Genomic DNA, 20,540 nt, shown 5'->3' on the forward strand with positions numbered 1-20,540 from the left:
ACCAATATTATAGGTTATTGTTTGGAACATCCCATAACACAGACTGTGTGACATAATAAAGCTTTGGGGAGAACAGTTGATTAAATCAGTTTGTTTAACTGACTGTAACTAATATCTCTGATGGTCCCAGCGGCGGTTCCCCTTTGGTATAAGTATGAGCTCCTTTGACCGAATTTATACTTGTCATTAAGAGCCTGCTTGCCAGCGCTACATAGAACGCTCCCACACACAGAACATGAGCTATGCAGTCATCTTTCAGATAGAACGTATTTACTACCCTCTCCTTGCAGCAGTTGGCATCACGGGTAAGGAAATGGAACCAGTTCCTGTGTAAATGGGTTGAACGGCTGTTGATGTTGTCCTTGTGCGATAATCCTCTATTTAATTGTATCAGTCCAGTGTCTGGTATTTTTCCATTTATTTAACCGCAATGTTTTATTGAAATTATGAACTGTGTTAAAATTTCGACCTGAAATCATGTCTCATTGTTGTTTTTCCTGCTGGAACGGACGTGTGCATTACATGGAGTATACATATTAGTCGGATTGTGAAAAAGTGTAATGTTTAGAAATGTATAGAATTATGAACATGACCTTTGTATTACCAGTTACAGCTAGTAAGAGGTTAGCACTCAAGGTCAGGAAATGCTCAGCTCAGCTCCACTCCGCTTGGTCATGAATTACCGCAAGTTGCCAGTTTCTGGATCAGACACAGTATCGCTCTGGGCTGTTGGATGGTGAATTCAACACATTGATTCACAGCCGCCTGTGCCATTGACAGCTGCGGTTCAGCAGAAGCACTGTCACTTCTGAGTCAGAAGTTCGTGGGACAAGTCCCACTCCAGTTAATTGAGCACAAAAACTATGCAGCACTCCAAGTTCAGTACACCGTCAGAAGTGCCGTCATTGGATGGATAGGAAGGTTAGCAGGATACTATTCTGTGAAGATTGATGTAAAGTTCTGATTTAATACCTCAGGCATGCCCTCTGCATCCACAAAATAATCGCTTTTGGTCCATAATGGGTCCAGCCTTCCTCGAACTACTGTTTTACTATTTATATTCTTAATATTGATTGTGGGGTCCTTTTTATGTTGGCCAACACATCCTGAGACTATGCCCCCTATTCTATTTGCTTGTCTTACTACCTTTTTAAAGAACTTTCTATCATCAGTTTGGTTCTCTGGTGTATTATGGACCTTATATTTGATATAAGCCTCCTTTTCCAATCTGCTGTCCAATTTGAATCTCTATATGTATCTTTGGTTGTCTTTCCTTCCACCCTCATGGGAATGTGTCTATTCTTTATAGGAACATAAGAATTAGGAGCAGGAGTAGGTCATATGCCCTTCGAGCCTGCTCCGCCATTGACTAAGATCATGGCTGATCATTGACCTCAACTCCACTTTCCTGCCCGATCTCCATTTCCCTGGATTCCCCTCGGGCCCAAAAATCTATCGATCTCAGCATTGAATATGTTCAGAGTCTCAGCATCCACAGCATTTTGGGGCACAGAATACCAAACATTGACAACCCTCTGGGTGAAGACATTTCTCCTCATCTCAGTCTTAAATGGCCAACCCCTTACCCTGAGACGGTGCCCCCAAGCCCTAGACTCACCAGACATGGGGAAACAGACTCTTAGCCTCTACCCTGTCAATCTCCTTCAGAATCTTATATCGTTATCCGAACCATAAACTCTTTGAAGGCCTCCCGTTGTTCAATTTCTGTTATTCCGACCATTTTTTTGATTCCAATCCATCTGTACAAAACCCATTTTCAACTTACTGAAGTCTACCCTACTCCAGTTAATTAATTTTACGTTTGATTGTTCCTTGTCCTTTTCTATAACTGTTCTGAATAATATTATGATCACTGTTCTCCAAATGTTCTCGCACTGAATCATGTTCCACTGCCCCACTCCACAGAATTAGATCAGCACTGCTTCCTTTCTCATTGGGCTGAAACACACTGATCAACAAAGTTCTCTTGTACACATTTCAGGAATTCCTCCCGCTCTTTACCCTTTGCACTGCTACTATCCCATCTACATCTGGATAACTGAGATCACCCATTATCACGACTCTGTAGTTCTTGCATGATTCTGCAATTTGCCTGAACATTTTCTCCTCTATCTCCTTCCCACTATCTGGTGGCCTATAGTACACACCAGTAGTGTAACAGCTTCTCTATTGTTACTTTATTCTAAATACATAGATTACGTTTTTGACCCCTCAATTACATCACCCCTCTACAGTGCTACAGTAGTCTCTTTGGTCAATACTGCCAGCCACAGCCTTTCATTTTCTACCCTATCTTCTGTGAATATCTTGTAGCCAAGGCAATAAGTGGACAACCTCCCCCTCCTTGAGCCAGGTCTCCGTTATTGCCGCTATATATGAATCACATGGAGCAAGTTGTGCCCGCAGCTCAGTCGCCCTGTTTACCAGGTTCGGTGCATTAATGTGGATATCTGGCCTCTGCACATAAGTCGGATCCGAAACACCTTGAAACGTGAACCAGGTCCATGGGCACATGCTGTTATTCTGCCCCGTGTCACCGAGAAACTGACCAGATTGTTGTCACATAAGCACCTGTGACGCACCTTGGGACGTTTTACTACATCACAGGCGCTATATAAACACAAGTTGTTGTTGTTGATTTCCTTCAATGTGAGAAACTGCTGTTTATCCTCTTCCAATCATAACCACTAACCACCTCCCATCACTCGGAGCCGGGCTGTATCGGGTGGACACACTCAGTATTCAGCCCGTCTGTCGCTCAGCAATCGTCCGCTCACCAGGAAGTCGGCGGAAACAGCGGTGGGTTCCCCAGAACACCACCGTCCGTCTCAAGGAGCGGATTTAGGTCAAATATGGTTATAAAAGGGGTCGGGGGGTCTAGTAAGGAGGAGGAACTGAGGGAAATCCTTATTAGCCGGGAAATTGTGTTGGGGAAATTGATGGGATTGAAGGCCGATAAATCCCCAAGGCCTGATGGACTGCATCCCAGAGTACTTAAGGAGGTGGCCTTGGAAATAGTGGATGCGTTGACAGTCATTTTCCAACATTCCATTGACTCTGGATCAGTTCCTATGGAGTGGAGGGTAGCCAATGTAACCCCACTTTTTAAAAAAGGAGGGAGAGAGAAAACAGGGAATTATAGACCGGTCAGCCTGACATCGGTAGTGGGTAAAATGATGGAATCAATTATTAAGGATGTCATAGCAGTGCATTTGGAAAGAGGTGACATGATAGGTCCATGTCAGCATGGATTTGTGAAAGGGAAATCATGCTTGACAAATCTTCTGGAATATTTTGAGGATGTTTCCAGTAGAGTGGATAAGGGAGAACCAGTTGATGTGGTATATTTGGACTTTCAGAAGGCGTTCGACAAGGTCCCACACAAGAGATTGATGTTCAAAGTTAGAGCACATGGGATTGGGGGTAGTGTACTGACATGGATTGAGAACTGGTTGTCAGACAGGAAGCAAAGAGTAGGAGTAAATGGGTACTTTTCAGAATGGCAGGCAGTGACTAGTGGGGTACCGCAAGGTTCTGTGCTGGGGCCCCAGCTGTTTACACTGTACATTAATGATTTAGATGAGGGGATTAAATGTAGTATCTCCAAATTTGCGGATGACACTAAGTTGGGTGGCAGTGTGAGCTGCGAGGAGGATGCTGTGAGGCTGCAGAGCGACTTGGATAGGTTAGGTGAGTGGGCAAATGCATGGCAGATGAAGTATAATGTGGATAAATGTGAGGTTATCCACTTTGGTGGTAAAAACAGAGAGACAGACTATTATCTGAATGGTGACAGATTAGGAAAAGGGGAGGTGTAAAGAGACCTGGGTGTCATGGTACATCAGTCATTGAAGGTTGGCATGCAGGTGCAGCAGGCGGTTAAGAAAGCAAATGGCATGTTGGCCTTCATAGCAAGGGGATTTGAGTACAGGGGCAGGGAGGTGTTGCTACAGTTGTACAGGGCATTGGTGAGGCCACACCTGGAGTATTGTGTACAGTTTTGGTCTCCTAACCTGAGGAAGGACATTCTTGCTATTGAGGGAGTGCAGCGAAGGTTCACCAGACTGATTCCCGGGATGGCGGGACTGACCTATCAAGAAAGACTGGATCAACTGGGCTTGTATTCACTGGAGTTCAGAAGAATGAGAGGGGACCTCATAGAAACATATAAAATTCTGACGGGGTTAGACAGGTTAGATGCAGGAAGAATGTTCCCAATGTTGGGGAAGTCCAGAACCAGGGGTCACAGTCTAAGGATAAGGGGTAAGCCATTTAGGACCAAGATGCGGAGGAACTTCTTCACCCAGAGAGTGGTGAACCTGTGGAATTCTCTACCACAGAAAGTTGTTGAGGCCAATTCACTAAATATATTCAAAAAGGAGTTAGATGAGGTCCTTACTGCTAGGGGGATCAAGGGGTATGGCGAGAAAGCAGGAATAGGGTACTGAAGTTGAATGTTCAGCCATGAACTCATTGAATGGCGGTGCAGGCTAGAAGGGCCGAATGGCCTACTCCTGCACCTATTTTCTATGTTTCTATGTTTCTATGTTTCTTGTTCTACACTGCGCTGGAACTGCGACCCAACCGGGAAATCCCCCGAGTTGCAGGACTGGACGTTTGTGGGTGATGAACACCAAGGGGGTGGCGCAAACTCCGGGGTCTGTTGGATCTCAGCATCTCCGAGAGCAGGGAACTGAGACAGAGAGAGACAGGGAGCAGGGAACTCAAACAGAGAGAGGCAGAAGATGAGAGCAGGGAACTGAGACACAGAGAAACAGGGAGCAGGGAACTCAGACAGAGAGAGGCAGAAGACGAGAGCAGGGAACTGAGACACAGAGACAGAGAACAGGGAACTCAAACAGAGAGAGGCAGAAGACGAGAGCAGGGAACTGAGACACAGAGAGACAAGGAGCAGGGAACTCAAACAGAGAGAGGCAGGGAGCAAGAAACTGAGACAGCGAGAGGCAGGGAGCAGGGAACTCAAACAGAGAAAGGCAGAAGACGAGAGCAGGGAACTGAGACACAGAGAGACAGGGAGCAGGGAACTCAAACAGAGAGAGGCAGAAGACGAGAGCAGGGAACTGAGACACAGAGAGAGACAGGGAGCAGGGAACTCAAACAGAGAGAGGCAGAAGACGAGAGCAGGGAACTGAGACACAGAGAGACAAGGAGCAGGGAACTCAAACAGCGAGAGGCAGTGACCGAGGGTACCGGTATGCTGAGTTGAGGAGTTTGAAGTCGAACCAAAAAAGAGAATAAAATGCAGCTTGGAACATTGTGAGAAAGTTACTGATTGAACCTTTGTCCGTTATGTATTGATGCTTGGGGTCACTAGACACCAGGGGGCGCCACTGTCGGAGGTCATTGGCCTGTACGTGCTTGTGCGCGGGACCTGGTATATAAGAGCAAGTACCATGTCATGTGTATGATTTGGGCGCGAATACAGTTGTACCAGGTTGACACCTGAGTGAGCAGTAACAAGTCTTTCGAGTTATTATATACGTAACATTTGGCGACGAGGTAACTTAAGAACCTTTGCATGCACAATGGGCACCATTGGAATTTTAGAGAGATTCATGGATGGTGAGGATTGGACAGATATTATCGACTGCCTGGATCAATGCTTTGTGGCCAGCAAAATGGAGGAAGCTCGTGACACAGTTAGGCGCAGGGCAGTTTTCCTCACTCTTTGTGGTCCAATAATTCATGGCCTTATAAAGAGTCTTTTCTCACCTCCACGTCCAACGGACAAAGACTACGAAGAGTTGTGCACTCTAGTGCGTAAACATCTCAAGCCAAAAGAGGGGATCATCATCTCACGCTATCGCTTCGACACACATGTTTGTGCTGAGGGCCAGGATGTGTCGGGATTTGTCGCCGACCTAAGATGTCTGGCTGAGCCGTTTATGTTTGGAAATGCATTGGAAGACATGCTGGGAGATTTCTTCATCACAGACATCAACCATGATGTGATCCTTCGACAATTATTGGCTGCAGAAACACTGGATTTGAGCCCAGGCATGCATGGCGACTGAAGATAATTTAAGGCAGATATCATCGAGATTCGGAGCTCCATGGCAAGCACTGTAAACAAGAATGTGTCGTCGCCTGGCAGAGCAGTTTGTGGCAGGGCCTACTTGACTGCTTATGTGAAACCTGTAGCTGCTCAAAGTCCACCAACTGGTACGAATCCGATTTCACCCTGTTGGCATTGTGGGGGTAATCATCGGCCTCATCAGTGTTGGTTTAAAAAGTACATCTGTAACAGCTGTTCGAAAGTGGGCCATCTTCAGCGAATGTGCCCACAACTGAGCAAGGATGCTGCTGGTCATCACATTGGTGACAAAGGCCTGTCTAGTGCTGGCCCGGATATGCAATCCGAAATATCCGAGGAGGAAGTGTATGGTCTGTATTCGTTCCTGACAAAGAGCCAACCAATAATGGTTAATGTAAAGCTAAATGGCGTGCCTGTATCAATGGAGCTGGACACGGGAGCGAGTCAATCGATAATGAGCCAAAGAACATTCAACAAGCTGTGGGACACTGAGGCTGTGAAGCATAAGCTGAGTCCAGTCAATGCCAAGTTGGGTATTTACATTAAGGAACTCATACTGCTGATTGGCAGTGCAGTAATCAAGGTGTCGTATGATGGTGTGGTTCATAATTTACCATTATTGATCATCCCAGGCAATGGTCCAACACTGTTCGGCAGGAATTGGCTCAAAAAATCAAATGGGACTGGAATGATATCAATACATTGTCTTAGGTGGATGACACTTTGTGTGTTCAAGTGCTGAAGAAGTTTCCTTCTTTGCTTGAACTGGACTTTGGCAATTTTGCTGGTTTCACCTGGATTCTGATGCAAGACCAGTCTATCACAAAGCTCGGTCTCTTCCGTACATAATGAGGGAGAAGGTTGAAATTGAGCTTGACAGACTCCAATGTGAAGGGGTCATACCACCGACAGAATTTAATGAATGGGCCAGTCATTTGTTCCTGTGATAAAGAATGATGGCACTGTTAGGATCTGTGGAGACTATAAGGTTACGATCAACCAATTTTTGAAACAGGATCAGTATCCACTACTGAAGGTTGATGACCTGTTTGCAATGCTAGCTGGTGGAAAGTCGTTCACTAAACTGGATCTGATGTCGGCCTATATGACACAGGAGCTTGTTGACACTTCGAAGAAACTCACTTGCATCAACACCCATAAAGGACTGTTTGTCTACAAGAGGTGTCCTTTTGGAATCCGTTTGGCTGCTGCCATATTTCAGAGGAACAAGAAGAGTCTACTGATGTCCGTTCCTAGAACCGTCGTGTTTCAAGATGACATTCTGGTCAAAGGTGGCAACACTGCTGAACATCTGAACAATCTTGAAAAAGCCCTACATCGTTTGGACAAAGTGGGACTCAGGATGAAACGATCGAAGTGTGTCTTCATGGCAACTGAAGTTGAATTCCTGGGAAGGATGATTGCTGCTGATGGTATCAGGCCCACCGATTCGAAAACCAAGGCCATCAAAATTGCACCCAGAACTCAGTATGTGATGAAGCTGTGTTCATTCCTTGGGCTACCCAACTACTTCAATAATGTTTTACCCGGATTAAGCACCTTACTAGAGCCACTGCACATGCTGCTCAGACAACTGGGTCTGGGGTGTATCTCAAGATAGAACTTTTGAGAAAGCTAAGAATCTGCTCTGTTCAAACAAACTACTTGTTCACTGTGATCTGTGTAAGCGTTTTGTATTGGCCTGTGGTACTTCATCATATGGGGTTGGCTGTGTACTCATTCCAACAAACAAATGAGTCGGGTAAGCTACAACCTGTTGCGTGTGTTTCGAGCAGTTTGTCAAAAACGGAAAGAGCTTACAGCATGGTGGAAAAAGAAGCTTTGGCCTGTGTATATGGGGTCAAAAAGATGCATCAGTACCTGCTTGGTCTTCATTTTGAAATTGAAATGGATCACAAGCCACTCATTTCATTGTTTACGGAAAACAAAAGTATCAATACCAATGCATCGTCCCATATTCAGACGTTGTCTGCCTATGATTATGTCATTCGCCACAGACTGGACACTGAGAATTGTGCCGATGCACTGAGTCATCTGCCTTTGCCCACACCAGATATGGAGATGCCTCAACCTGCAGATCGACTGCTAAGAATGGATGCTTTTGAGAGAGAAGGTACCCCTGTCACTGCTCAACAAGTTAGGATCTGGACCAGCCATGACCTTATTTTATCGGTTGTGAAACGGTGTGTCCTCAGTGGTGATTGGTCTGCAATAACTATGGAGTTGTGTGATGAGATCAAACCTTACAACCATCGCAAAGATGAACTGTCCATTCAGTCAGATTGTCTACTGTGGGGCAATCGTGTTGTTATGCCTAAGAAAGGCAGAGAAAAATTTGTAGGTGAACTAAGTAGCACTCATCCAGGCATTGTCATGATGAAAACCATTGCTAGGGCTCATTTTTGGTGGCCTGGAATTGACTCTGATCTGGAATCATGTGTGCATCATTGCAATGCCTGCATGCAGCTAAGTAAAGTACCAGCAGAATTTCCGCTGAGTCTTTGGTCGTGGCCATCTAAACCATGGTCGAGGATACACATCAATTTTGCAGGCCCTTTCCTAGGAAATATGTTTTTTGTTGTGGTGAATGCACATTCAAAGTGGGTAGAGTGTATTATTATGTCATCCAGTATGTCTGCAGCTACTATTGAGAGCCTTCGTGTCATGTTTGCTACTCATGGTTTGCCTGACATTGTTGTGAGCGATAACAGATCATGCTTCACAAGTCTGGAGTTTCAGGAGTTCAGGAAACTCAATGGTATCAGACATATAAGGTCTGCTCTATTCAAACCTGCTTCTAATGGTCAAGCAGAGCTAGCAGTTCAAACGATCAAGCAAAGCATGAAACACGTGACCCAGGGTTCATTGCAGACTCATTTGTCACGTATATTGCTTAGTTACAGGACAAGTCACCACACACTTACCGAGGTCTCCCCTGCTGAACTACTGATGAAGTGAAGTCTCAAGAACAAGCTTCCTCTTGTCCATCCTGATTTGAATGATCATGTTGAAAACAGACATCAAAATCAGCAATGATATCATGATCATGCTGCAATGTCATGTGACATCTTGGTCAACGATCCAGTTTATGTGCTGAATTATGGGCAAGGTCCAAAGTGGATCGCTGGTACTGTTACGGCCAAGGAGGGTAACAGAGTGTTTATTGTCGTGCTCAACAATGGGCATATATGCAAGAAACATGTTGATCAGATAAAACTGCGGCACACAATGAATTGAAACCATTTGCGGAAAATGCAGTCAGTGACCAGCCAGCCAATGTTCCTTGATCAGAATACTCTGCTGTCACTACTGAATCTGGACTTTCAGTCTCTGACATGGTCATCACCACTCCCATCAGACCTCCAGTCATAACTGACTCAGAACGCTCGCCCAGAACTGAGACGATCAACTCAGGAGCAGAAAGCCCCAGACCATCTTAATTTGTAAAGATCTTGAAGGGGGATGTTGTTATGTATTGATGCTTGGGGTCACTAGACACCAGGGGGCGACACTGTCAGAGGTCATCGAGGTGTACGCGCATGTGCGCAGGCCCTGGTATATAAGAGTGAGTACCATGTCATGTGCACACTTTAGGCACGAATAAAGTTGAACCAGGTTTACACCTGAGTGAGTTTACAGCAACAGGTCTTTCGAGTTATTATATACATAATAGTCCTGCTGTTTAATCAACTCCAATTAAAATTTGGACTCTGCCGGAAACTGGAGTTATCGACCCGTGCTCCTCACCACTTCCCCTCTCCTCACTTCCTCCCCCCTCCCCCCTCATCACTCTCCCCTCCATCAGTTTTCCCTCCTTCACTCTCCCCTCTCCATCACTCTCCCCTCTCCATCACTCTCCCCTTCATCACTCCCCTCCATCAATCCCCCCTCCATCACTCTCCCCTCCATCTCTCTCCAGCTCCATCAATTTTCCCTCCATCACTCTCTTCTTCATCACTCTCCCCGCCATCACTCTCCCCTCCCCTTCCCCATCCCGTCACCTCCACATCCTCGTCCCTCACAGCATTCCTCTTCACCTCCCCTCCCCTCATCCTCCCTCTCCCTCTCCATCCAACTCTTCTTCCCCTCATCCTCTCATATTTCTCCCTCCCCCTGTATCTGCAATTGCATCCTGATCTACATTTCACCTTCAGGCTCCCTGCTTTGCAAAGTGCTTCTGGGTAGAAATCTATGTTTGCTGAATTTTATTTTCCTTTTTTACCCTCCGATATCCCGATTAATTCTTGATCGCGGTAATGTACCACATGACAAATTGTTGCACAAGATAAAGGCTCATGGGTTTGGGGGTAATATGTTAGCATGGATAGAGTATAGAGGAAGGACAGAAAACAAAGAGTTGGGATCAATGGCTCATGTTCAGTTTGGCAGGCTGTAGGAAGTGTGTTTGGACCTCAACTAATTTACAATATGTATCAATTACATAGATGAAGGCACGGAGAGTAATGTATCCAGGTTTGCTGACGATACACAGCAAGGTGGGACAGTAACTCTGAGGTGGATACAGAGCCTGCAAATGCATATATTCAGGGTAAGCGAGTGGACATTAAGTGGCAGACAGAGTATAATGTGGGGAACAGTGAGGTTATTCACATTGGTAGGAAGAATAGAAAAACTGAATATGTTTTAAATGGTGAGAAATTATTCAAAGCCGCTGTTCATAGAGATTAGGGTTTTAAATGGTTTATTGATCTGTTTGGAATGGATTGAACTGTCTGGTTGCATTATCCGCTCAGTGAACAATCTGATGCGTTATTCCAATTCCCTCAGTTTCTAATTTTCATATTTTAATGAGCTTTTTACCTGTATTGATTATTTAAACTAGCGGCGCAGGCTTGACTTTAAACAAGTTAATATTGTGGCAGGTGGGGAAGAGGCTTTTCTCACTTGGTATTTTGTTAAACTCAGACTTTTTGGAGAGTCTGGTTGTAACTTTCTGATTGTCCAATTTTTTACAGTTAACTTGGTGACGATTGTGATCCTGTCCCGAGGAAAGTGCGGCCTCTCCAAATGTATCGCTCGCTACCTGCTGGGAATGGCAGCGGCCGATCTGTCACTGGTTTTCATTGATGTGATACTGAAGCGAATGAATAGTATTTATTTCCCAATGAATTTCTTGTACATCACTCCGATATGTTCCCTCATTCTTGTCCTGTACATCGCAGCACGGGACTGCTCGGTTTGGTTCACAGTCGCTTTCACCTTCGATCGCTTTGTAACAATTTGTTGTCACAGGTTCACAGCGAAATATTGCACCGAGAGGACAGCCGCTGTGGTTTTATCAGCCGTGTGGGCAGTGGCTTGTCTAAGGAGCCTTCCCTTTTACTTTTCATACCAGGCCTCCTTTATAACTGATGGTGTCGCGTGGTTCTGTGTCACAACTGATGACTATTACACTTCGACTTTTTGGAAGGCTTACGAGTATATCGATAGTATTATAACCCCTTTATTTCCCATCTTCCTCATTCTGTCCTTCAATGCTCTAACCATCAGGCATATTATAGCGGCAAATAGAGTCCGCAAGAGGATCCGGAACACTGAGAATCAGAGAGACCCAGAGATGGAGAACAGGAGGAAGTCCATGGTTTTGTTGTTTGCCCTCTCTGGCAATTTCATTCTCTTCTGGATGACGTATGTTGTACATTCCTTAATATGGGAATTGCAGAATTACGAATATACAGACAGACACTACAGTAATCCTGTCTACATCGCCCAACAAATGGGATTCATGCTTCAGCTCCTGAGCTGCTCCACAAACACGTGTATCTATGGCCTGAGTCTGACTAAGTTCAGAGAGGAGCTGAAGACAGGGCTGAAATATTTGGTTACACTCAATGGGAAATTATGTAACTTACCACCAGTTTTAAAACATTAAACTGGACGGAATTCGTTGACTGACAATTCCAGTTTATTTCCTATTCCACAAGTCTCTGTGGGCAGGCTGTCCTAGAATTGGGTCGTTCTTACTTACACGTTAATATATAATCCTTGAAATAATAGGATTCAAAGTATTTATTGTTGATGTTCATAGGAACAAAGCATGTCATTATTATAGGCAATAATTAAGCATTCACATCACAGCAGCTCTTATGACAAAACCCTGCGAGTTCACCAGGGAATCCAAAACATGTTGCGGTTCCCAGATTGATTCGAATTCCAAACAATTTGGTCCAGCGCCCATTCTTTAGTTTGTTGTCTTCACCCTGGTATGTGGCAATTGACATGTTTCTACATGATGTAAGTCACGTTTATCATTCACTGACTTGCCGGTCCTGTCCCTGCAGCAAAGATCCGCGCCCGCTCCCTAACCTGACTCACACTCACTAATTTCACAGATCCAGGATATTTCTCAAGCAGCTGCTTCTTTAAGGCGGGAAGGACCAAAGCTAAAGATTATGTCGGTTCTGAGTCTGTGCAGTAACTCTACTTTAAATGTACTCACTCGCACCTGAAAAGGATGATGTATACACATGTTCCCAAATCAGAACGTGTTATCCACTGTAGCTCTCTTGCTCGAATGTTTTCTAATTAGATTCACTCTCCAAACTGACCGTTGCCCTCGACTGCATTCTGCAGTAATAAAATAAAGAGTGTTTGCCTTATGATTACAGGAAACCTGTGTATAATCTAATCAGATCCTGTGTTAAGTTGGTTAGTCGGCAGTCCTGCCACATCCAGTCGTGAATGGTGGTGGACCATTAAATAACTAACAGGAGGAGGAGCCTCCATGAATATCCCCATCCTCAATGATGGCGGAGCCTAGCACGGGTTGGGGTGGAGTGTAGACTGTTGCGGTGCAGGGGATGTCGCAGTTGTGTGGGACGGACTAGTTGGGCCGGACGCTCTTTACCTTTCTGCCATTGTTCATTGTTCATAGGTTTATATGTAACCTTCAGGGCTGCTGACCGAGGGACGTGCGACTCTTTGTCGGCCGGCACAGATAAAATGGGCCGAAATGGCCTCTTTCTGCACTATAGATTCCTATGTTTCTTTCTGTGCTACCCTGGCCAATTTGCTTTGTCCAATTAGTATGAAGGTTAAAATCGCCTATGCTTATTGCAATGCATTTTTTACAAACCTCCATTATTTCTTGATTTATGCTCCGTCCAACAATATAGCTACTGTCCGGGGACCTATAGACTACGCCCATCAATGACTTTTCCCCCTTACTATTCCTTATCTCCAACCATACTGATTCAACATCTTGATCTTCTGAGCCAATATCGTTTCTCACTAATGCACTGATATCATCCATTATTAACAGAGCGACCCCACCTCATTTTCCTTTCTGTCTGTCCCTTTAAATTGTCAAATACCCCTGAATAATTAGTTCCCAGTCCTGGTCACCTTGCAACCACGTCTCTATAATGGCTATCAAATCGTATCTATTTGTGCCATCAGCTCATCTATTTTGTCACGAATGCTGCGTGCATTCAGATAAAGAGCTTTTAAATTTGTTTTTTTGCCATTTTTTCCTGCTTTGACCCCACTTTCTGATTCACCTCTATGTTTATACATTCTGTTCCTTTCTGTTATGCTCTGGTTTTCATTTCCCTCAGTGCTCCCCTGCACTATTGTCTTCTCCTTATTCTTTGAGTTTTTAAATTTGCGCTCACCTGAACGCCCCCGCCCCCCCACTAATTAGTTTAAAGCCCTCTCTACAGCCCTTGTTATTCAATTCACCAGGGCCCTCGTCCCAGCACTGTAAGTGGAGTCCGTGACAATGGAACAGCTCCCTCTTACTCCACTACTGGCGCCAATTTCCCACAAACCAAAACCCATTTTTTCCGCTTCATCTTACTCCCTATCTCTGTCGTCATCCAGGGAGCTCGGGCTGTGGTTTCCCCCTTGTGGGAATGTACCTTGAGTGTACCCAAACCACAGAATCATAGAATCATAGACACTTACAGCACGGAAGGAGGCCATTTCTGCTTCCGCATTCAGCTGCTTTATCCTACTGTTTCTACACTGAAAGCAAAATGCAGAAAATAATCAGCAAGTCAGGCAGCATTGGTAGAGAGTGAAACAGAGGTAACGTTTCAGAAACGTTGTCAGAACTGAACAATATTACAGATGAAATAGTTTTGAAGCAATTGCAGTGGCGGGGATAGGGGCAGGGGAGGAAAGAAGAAAGGGAAGGTGTGTGATCGGGTTGAAGCAGGAGGGATGGAACGAGAAAAGGGATGATGGTGCGAGGCAAAAGGGGTGGTAATGGGACAAGCAAAGGAACAAATGATGGGTCAGGAGGAGCTGGTAATGGGAACAGCACAATCAGTGCCAGCGCCTGCCGTCCGAAAAGCCAAGTGATTTCTGCTCAAAGATCTTTGTGTCCTTCTGCGCGTGCGAGCGTTGGACCCCGGCCCTTTTCGCGCATGCGCAGTACGATATATGAGGCAGTCGAAAGCGAGGCGGAAGCAGATTCCCGAACCTGAAGTTGCTGCTCGAGCCTGAGCCTGCGAGTAGGGCTTTTGGGTTATCTTTCTAAAATCAATGACTGCACTAAAGGAGCCCCCGGGACATCTGCCGAGAATATCGCTGCGATTTACTGCACCATTGGTGGACAAAATAGGCCATATCCTGCCAGCCAAGTCATTCTATCCGGCCCGCTGGATGGGGCAGAAATAGAACGCGAGCCGGAGCTTGAGCTGCACATTGGTTTATCCACTTTCATCTCTCATGGGTCAGAGACAGACCCGAACTTCAGCCAATGTAAAACCGTTGTAATACTTCATTCAAATACATAATTCACAAAAGCGATTCTTTCTGGCCCGATTTTAAAAGGATCCGTTCCTCGATTCTGGGCCCCAATGGTGGGCGTCCGTATCCAGAATGCAATGTGGACTAGAATATGCCCTATTCATGTTAGAGTGAGTCATGGCTGCTCATCTCCACAAATATTTCACCAAATGAAGTGACTGGCGCTGCATCTGTCGTCTCCCGGTACCCAGAGTATGACAGCAGGGGAGTTCTCACCTGGCGCCAATTGGGACGGCATTAGTAATCTTTGCAGAGGGACATAAGAACATAAGGAATAGAAGCAGGAGTCCCTCGAGCCGGCTCCGCCATTTAATAAGATCATGGCTGATCTGATCATGGACTCAGCTCCACTTCCCCGCCCGCTCCCCATAAACCTTCACTCCCTTATCGCTCCAAAATCTATCTCCACCTTAAATATATTCAATGACCCAGCCTCCACAGCTCTCTGGGGCAGAGAATTCCACAGATTTACAACCCTCTGAGAGAAGAAATTCCTCCTCATCTCAGTTTTAAATGGGCGGCCCCTTATTCTAAGATTATGCCCTCTAGTTCTAGTCTCCCCCATCAGTGGAAACATCCTCTCTGCATCCACCTTGTCAAGCCCCCTCATAATCTTATACATTTCGTTAAGATCACCTCTCATTCTTCTGAATTCCAATGAGTAGAGGCCCAACCTTTCCTTATAAGTCAACCCCCTCATCTCCGGAATCAATCTAGTGAACCTTCTCTGAACTGCGTCCAAAGCAAGTATATCCTTTCGTAAATATGGAAACCAAAACTGCACGCAGTATTCCAGGTGTGGCCTCACCAATACTCTGTCTAACTGTAACAAGACTTCCCTGCTTTTATACTCCATCCCCGTTGCAATAATGGCCAAGATTCCATTGGCTTTCCTGATCACTTGCTGTACCTGCATACTAACTGTTATGTACATAAACCTGTAATTATCATGTCTAACCACCATAGGGCTTATCCCCTGGAGTCCCAAAGGATCCCATAATCCCTTGGGAGCACCTGTATATAAGGAGGCCTCACAGTCTGGAGAGGCCACCCTGAGATCTGTAATAAAGGACTACGGTCACACCCACTTTGAGCTTGCGGTATCCAGTCTAACTCTTTATCCAAGACATAACAACTGGCAATAAGATACAGATAAGGAACCCCAATGCAACATTGCAGAGAACTGTGGGCATCCTGGAGAAATTTTAGGAGGGAGATTATTGCGAAACTTTCGTGGAGCGACTTGACCAATACTTCGTGGCCATTGAGTTGGAGGGAGAAGTGAACGCTGCCAAACGAAGGGCGATCCTCCTCACCGTTTGTGAGGCATCAACGTATGACCTCATGAAAAACCTGCTCGCTCCAGCAAAACCCACAGTCAAGTCAGCGTCGCAAATAGGACATCTGCCTTTGGTAGCGGGTATTGATTCTGCAGCGAGAAACGATTGATAGTTCCTTTGTAATCATCACAGATTCTGATGGTGCCATCTTCCTTGAGGACTGGAACAATCGGATTGGCCCACATATTGGCACGGGACTGACATCAGCAAGCTTTCCATGTTCCTCTGGAATATCACCGCGGCCAATGGAATCCCAAACGGGCATCTGTTGTAAACGAAAAGACCTTTGTGAATGTTGATGCAGGTGAGGCCTTTCAAGGATTCCTCCAGCTCCTGTGTCATATAGGCTGAGGTCAAGTTCAGCTTCGTGAATGTTTATCCTCCTGCCAGCGTCGCAAATAACACGTCTGCCTTTGGTAGCGGGTATTGATCCTGCAGCGAGAAACGATTGATAGTTACTTTGTAATCACCACAGATTCTGACGGTGCCATCTCCCTTGAGGACTGGAACAATCGGATTGGCCCACACATTGAATTCGATTGGTGAAATGGTGCCCGCTCGTTGCAGCCTGTCCAGCTCAATCTCCACCCTATCTCTCATCATGTACGGTACCGCTCTCACCTTGTGATGGATGGGTCATGCTCCCAGAATCAAATAGATCTGCACTTTTGCTCCTTGGAACTTCCTGATGCCTGGTTCGAACAGCGAGGGGAACTTGCTTAGGCCCTGGGCACATGACGGACGAAAGCGCCCGGACACTGTCCTAGCTCCAGCGTATCTTTCCCAGCCAGCTCCTGCCAAACAGCATGGGGCCATCGCCCGGTACCACCCAGAGTGGTAACTCATGCACTGCTCCATCGTAGGAGACCTTTACGGTAGCACTGCCAATTACGGGAATCAGTTCCTTTGTATATGTTCTAAGTTTGGTACGAATGGGAGTCAGGACAGGCCTTGAAGTCTAGTTGCACCACAACTTACCGAAAGTCTTTTTGCTCATTATGGACTGGCTTTGCTCATTATGGACACCGGGAGTCAATTTAATTCAACCTTCAGCATTATCGGGGGACACTTTGTAGTAAATGTGTGCATCCCATATACCTCTCCCTCTTCAGTCTGAGGTTCTGGTTCTTCATGATCCACCGTGGATCTGTCCTCCTCTGCAACATAGAAACATAGGAAATAGGTGCAGGAGCAGGCCATTCAGCCCTTCGAGCCTGCATCACCGTTCAATAAGATCATGGCTGATCATTCACCTTAGTACCCCTTTCCTGCTTTCTCTCCATACCCCTTGATCACTTTAGCCATAAGGGCCATATCTAACTCCCTTTTGAATATATCCAATGAACTGGCATCAACAACTCTCTGTGGTAGGGAATTCCACAGGCTAACAACTCTCTGAGTGAAGAAGTTTCTCCTCATCTCAGTCCTAAATGGCTTACCCCTTATCCTTAGATTATGTCCTCTGGTTCTGGACTTCCCCAACATTGGGAACATTCCTCCTGCATCTAACCTGTCCAGTCCCATCTAAGCCAGTGTCCAATGGTCAGGCAGAACGAGCAGTTCAAACAATCAAGCAGAGCTTGAAAAGGGTAACTGAAGGCTCACTGAAGACTCGCTTATCCCGCGTCCTGCTTAGTCGCACAAGACCTCACTCGCTCACCGGGGTCCCTCGTGCTGAACTGCTCATGAAAAGGACACTTAAGACAAGGCTCTCTTTAGTCCACCCTGATCTACACGAACAGCTAGAGAGCAGGCGGCTTCAACAGACTACATATCATGATCGCGCAAATGTGTCATGTGAAATCGAAGTAAATGATCCTGTGTTGAACTATGGACAAGGTCCCAAGTGGATTGCTGGCACTGTTTAGGCCAAAGAGGGGAGTAGGGTGTTTGTGGTCAAACTCGCAAATAGACTTACCTGCAGAAAACAACTGGACCAAATCAAACTCAGATTTACGGACAATCCAGAACAACCCACAATAGACTCTACCCTTTTTGACCCTCTAACACACACATAAGTGGCAACTGACCCAGCGGTTGACCACAAAGCAGAACCCATCACCCGCAGCAGCCCAGCAAGGCTCACCACCCCCAGCAGTCCGGCAAGGCCAGCTGCACAGCAGCCCAGCGAAGGCCCAACAAACGATTCACCAATGCCAGCATTTTCTCCGAGATGATTAACCAGGGAAAGGAAGGCCCCAGATCAACTCACATTGTAAATAGTTACACTATTGACTTTGGGGCGGGAAACATAGAAAATAGGTGCAGGAGCACGCCATTCAGCCCTTTGAGCCTGCACCGCCATTCAATATGATCATGGCTGATCATGCAACTTCAGTACCCCACTCCTGCCTTCTCTCTATACAGGGGGGAGTGTTATGTATGTAAACCTATAATTACCATGTATAACCACCAGAGGGCTTATCCCCTGGAGTCCCAAGGGATCCCACAATCTCTTGGGAGCACGTGTATATAAGAAGGCCTCACAGGCTGCAGAGGCACTCAGAGATCTTTAATAAAAGACGACTATCACACCTACTTTGAGCTTGCAGTATTTAGTCTAACTCTTTATCCAAGACATAACACTAACCTTTTATGTTTCATGCACAAGTATCCTCAGGTCCCACTGTACTTTGCAATTTTTCTCCATTTAAATAATAACTTGCTCTTTGATTTTTTTCTGCCAAAGTGCATGACCTCACACTTTTCAACATTATATTCCATCTGCCAAATTTTTGCCCACTCACTTAGCCTGTCTATGTCCTTTTGCAGATTTTTTGTGTCCTCCTCACACATTGCTTTTCCTCCCATCTTTGTATCATCAGCAAACTTGGCTACGTTACACTCAGTCCCTTCTTCCAAGTCGTTAATATAGATTGTAAATATTGGGGTCCCAGCACTGATCCCCGTGGCACCCCACTAGTTTCTGATTGTCAACCAGAGAATGAACCATTTATCATGACTCTCTGTTTTCTGTTAGTTGGCTAATCCTCTATCCATGCTAATATATTACCCCCAACCCCGTGAACTTTTATCTTGTGCAGTAACCTTTTAGGTGGCACCTTGTCAAATGCCTTCTGGAAGTCCAAATACATCACATCCACTGGTTCCCCTTTATCCACCTTGTTCGTTACATCCTCAAATAATTCCAGAAAATTTGTCAAACGTGACTTCCCCTTCATAAATCCATGCTGACTCTGCCTGACCGAATTATGCTTTTCCCAATATCCTGCTACTGCTTCTTTAATAATGGACTCCAACATTTTCCAACCACGGATGTTAGGCTAACTGGTCTATAGTTTCCTGATTTTTGTCTGCCTCATTTTTTAAATAGGGGCATTACATTTGCAGTTTTCCAATCTACTGGGATCGCCCCAGAATCCAGGGAATTTTGGTAAATTTCAACCAATGCATTCACTATCCCTGCCGCTACTTCTCTTAAGACCCTAAGATGCAAGCCAACAGGTCCAGGAGATTTATCCGCTTTCAGTCTCATTATCTTACTGAGTACCACCTCCTTAGTGATTGTGATTGTGTTAAGTTCCTCCCCCGCTACAGCACCTTGACTATTCACTTTTGGGATATTGTTATTGTCCTCTACCGTAAAGACTGATACAAAATATTTGTTCAGAGTTTCTGCCATCTCCATGTTCCCCGATCTTGTCCTCTAAGGGACCAACATTTACTTTAGCCACTATTTTCCTTTTTATATACTTATAGAAACTCTTGCTATCTGCTTTTATATTTTGTGCTAGTTTACTTTCATAGTCTATCTTCCCTTTCTTAATCATTTTTTTAGTCATTGTTTGCTGGCTTTTAAAAGCTTCCCAGTCTTCTGTCCTCCCACTAGTTTTGGCCACTTTGTATGCCCTTGTTTTTAATTGGATGGCTATCTTTTCTCTTGCACCCTTTCCTCCTCACTGGAATATATTTTTCTTGAGAGTTGTGAAATATCTCCTAAAATGTACACCACTATCCATCAACCATCCTACACTTTAATCTATTTTTCCAGTCCACTTTAGCCAACTCTGCCCTCTTATGTTCATAGTCTCCTTTATTTAAGCTCAGTATGCTGGTTTGAGATCCAACTTCCTCACTGTCCATCTGAATTTGAAATTCAGTTGTGCTATGATCACTCCTTCACTTGGAGATTGTTTATTAATCCTGTCTCATTGCACAGGACCAGATCTAAGATAGCCTGCCCCCTGGTTGGTTCCGTTACATACTGCTCAAGGAACCCATCCCTTATGCACTTCCTCAAGGCTACCCTGATCAATTTGATTTGTCCAATCAATATGGAGTTTAAAATCACCCATGATTATTGCTGT

The 20,540-nt window shown here is 45.3% G+C and overlaps 1 protein-coding gene across 1 annotated transcript in view; it reads left to right on the plus strand.

Moving 5' to 3' along the window:
* Positions 1 to 235: 235 nt before the first annotated feature.
* Positions 236 to 20,540, plus strand: part of LOC139252334 (probable G-protein coupled receptor 139) — a 39,493-nt gene continuing 19,188 nt past the window's right edge. Inside the window, exons 1-2 of the mRNA XM_070873338.1 lie at positions 236 to 305; positions 11,074 to 11,961. Coding sequence (XP_070729439.1) covers positions 236 to 305; positions 11,074 to 11,961 — 958 coding nt within the window. The remainder of the gene's footprint in view (positions 306 to 11,073; positions 11,962 to 20,540) is intronic.

Source organism: Pristiophorus japonicus, unplaced genomic scaffold, assembly GCF_044704955.1.
Source record: "Pristiophorus japonicus isolate sPriJap1 unplaced genomic scaffold, sPriJap1.hap1 HAP1_SCAFFOLD_455, whole genome shotgun sequence".
NCBI classification, from domain to species: domain Eukaryota; kingdom Metazoa; phylum Chordata; class Chondrichthyes; family Pristiophoridae; genus Pristiophorus; species Pristiophorus japonicus.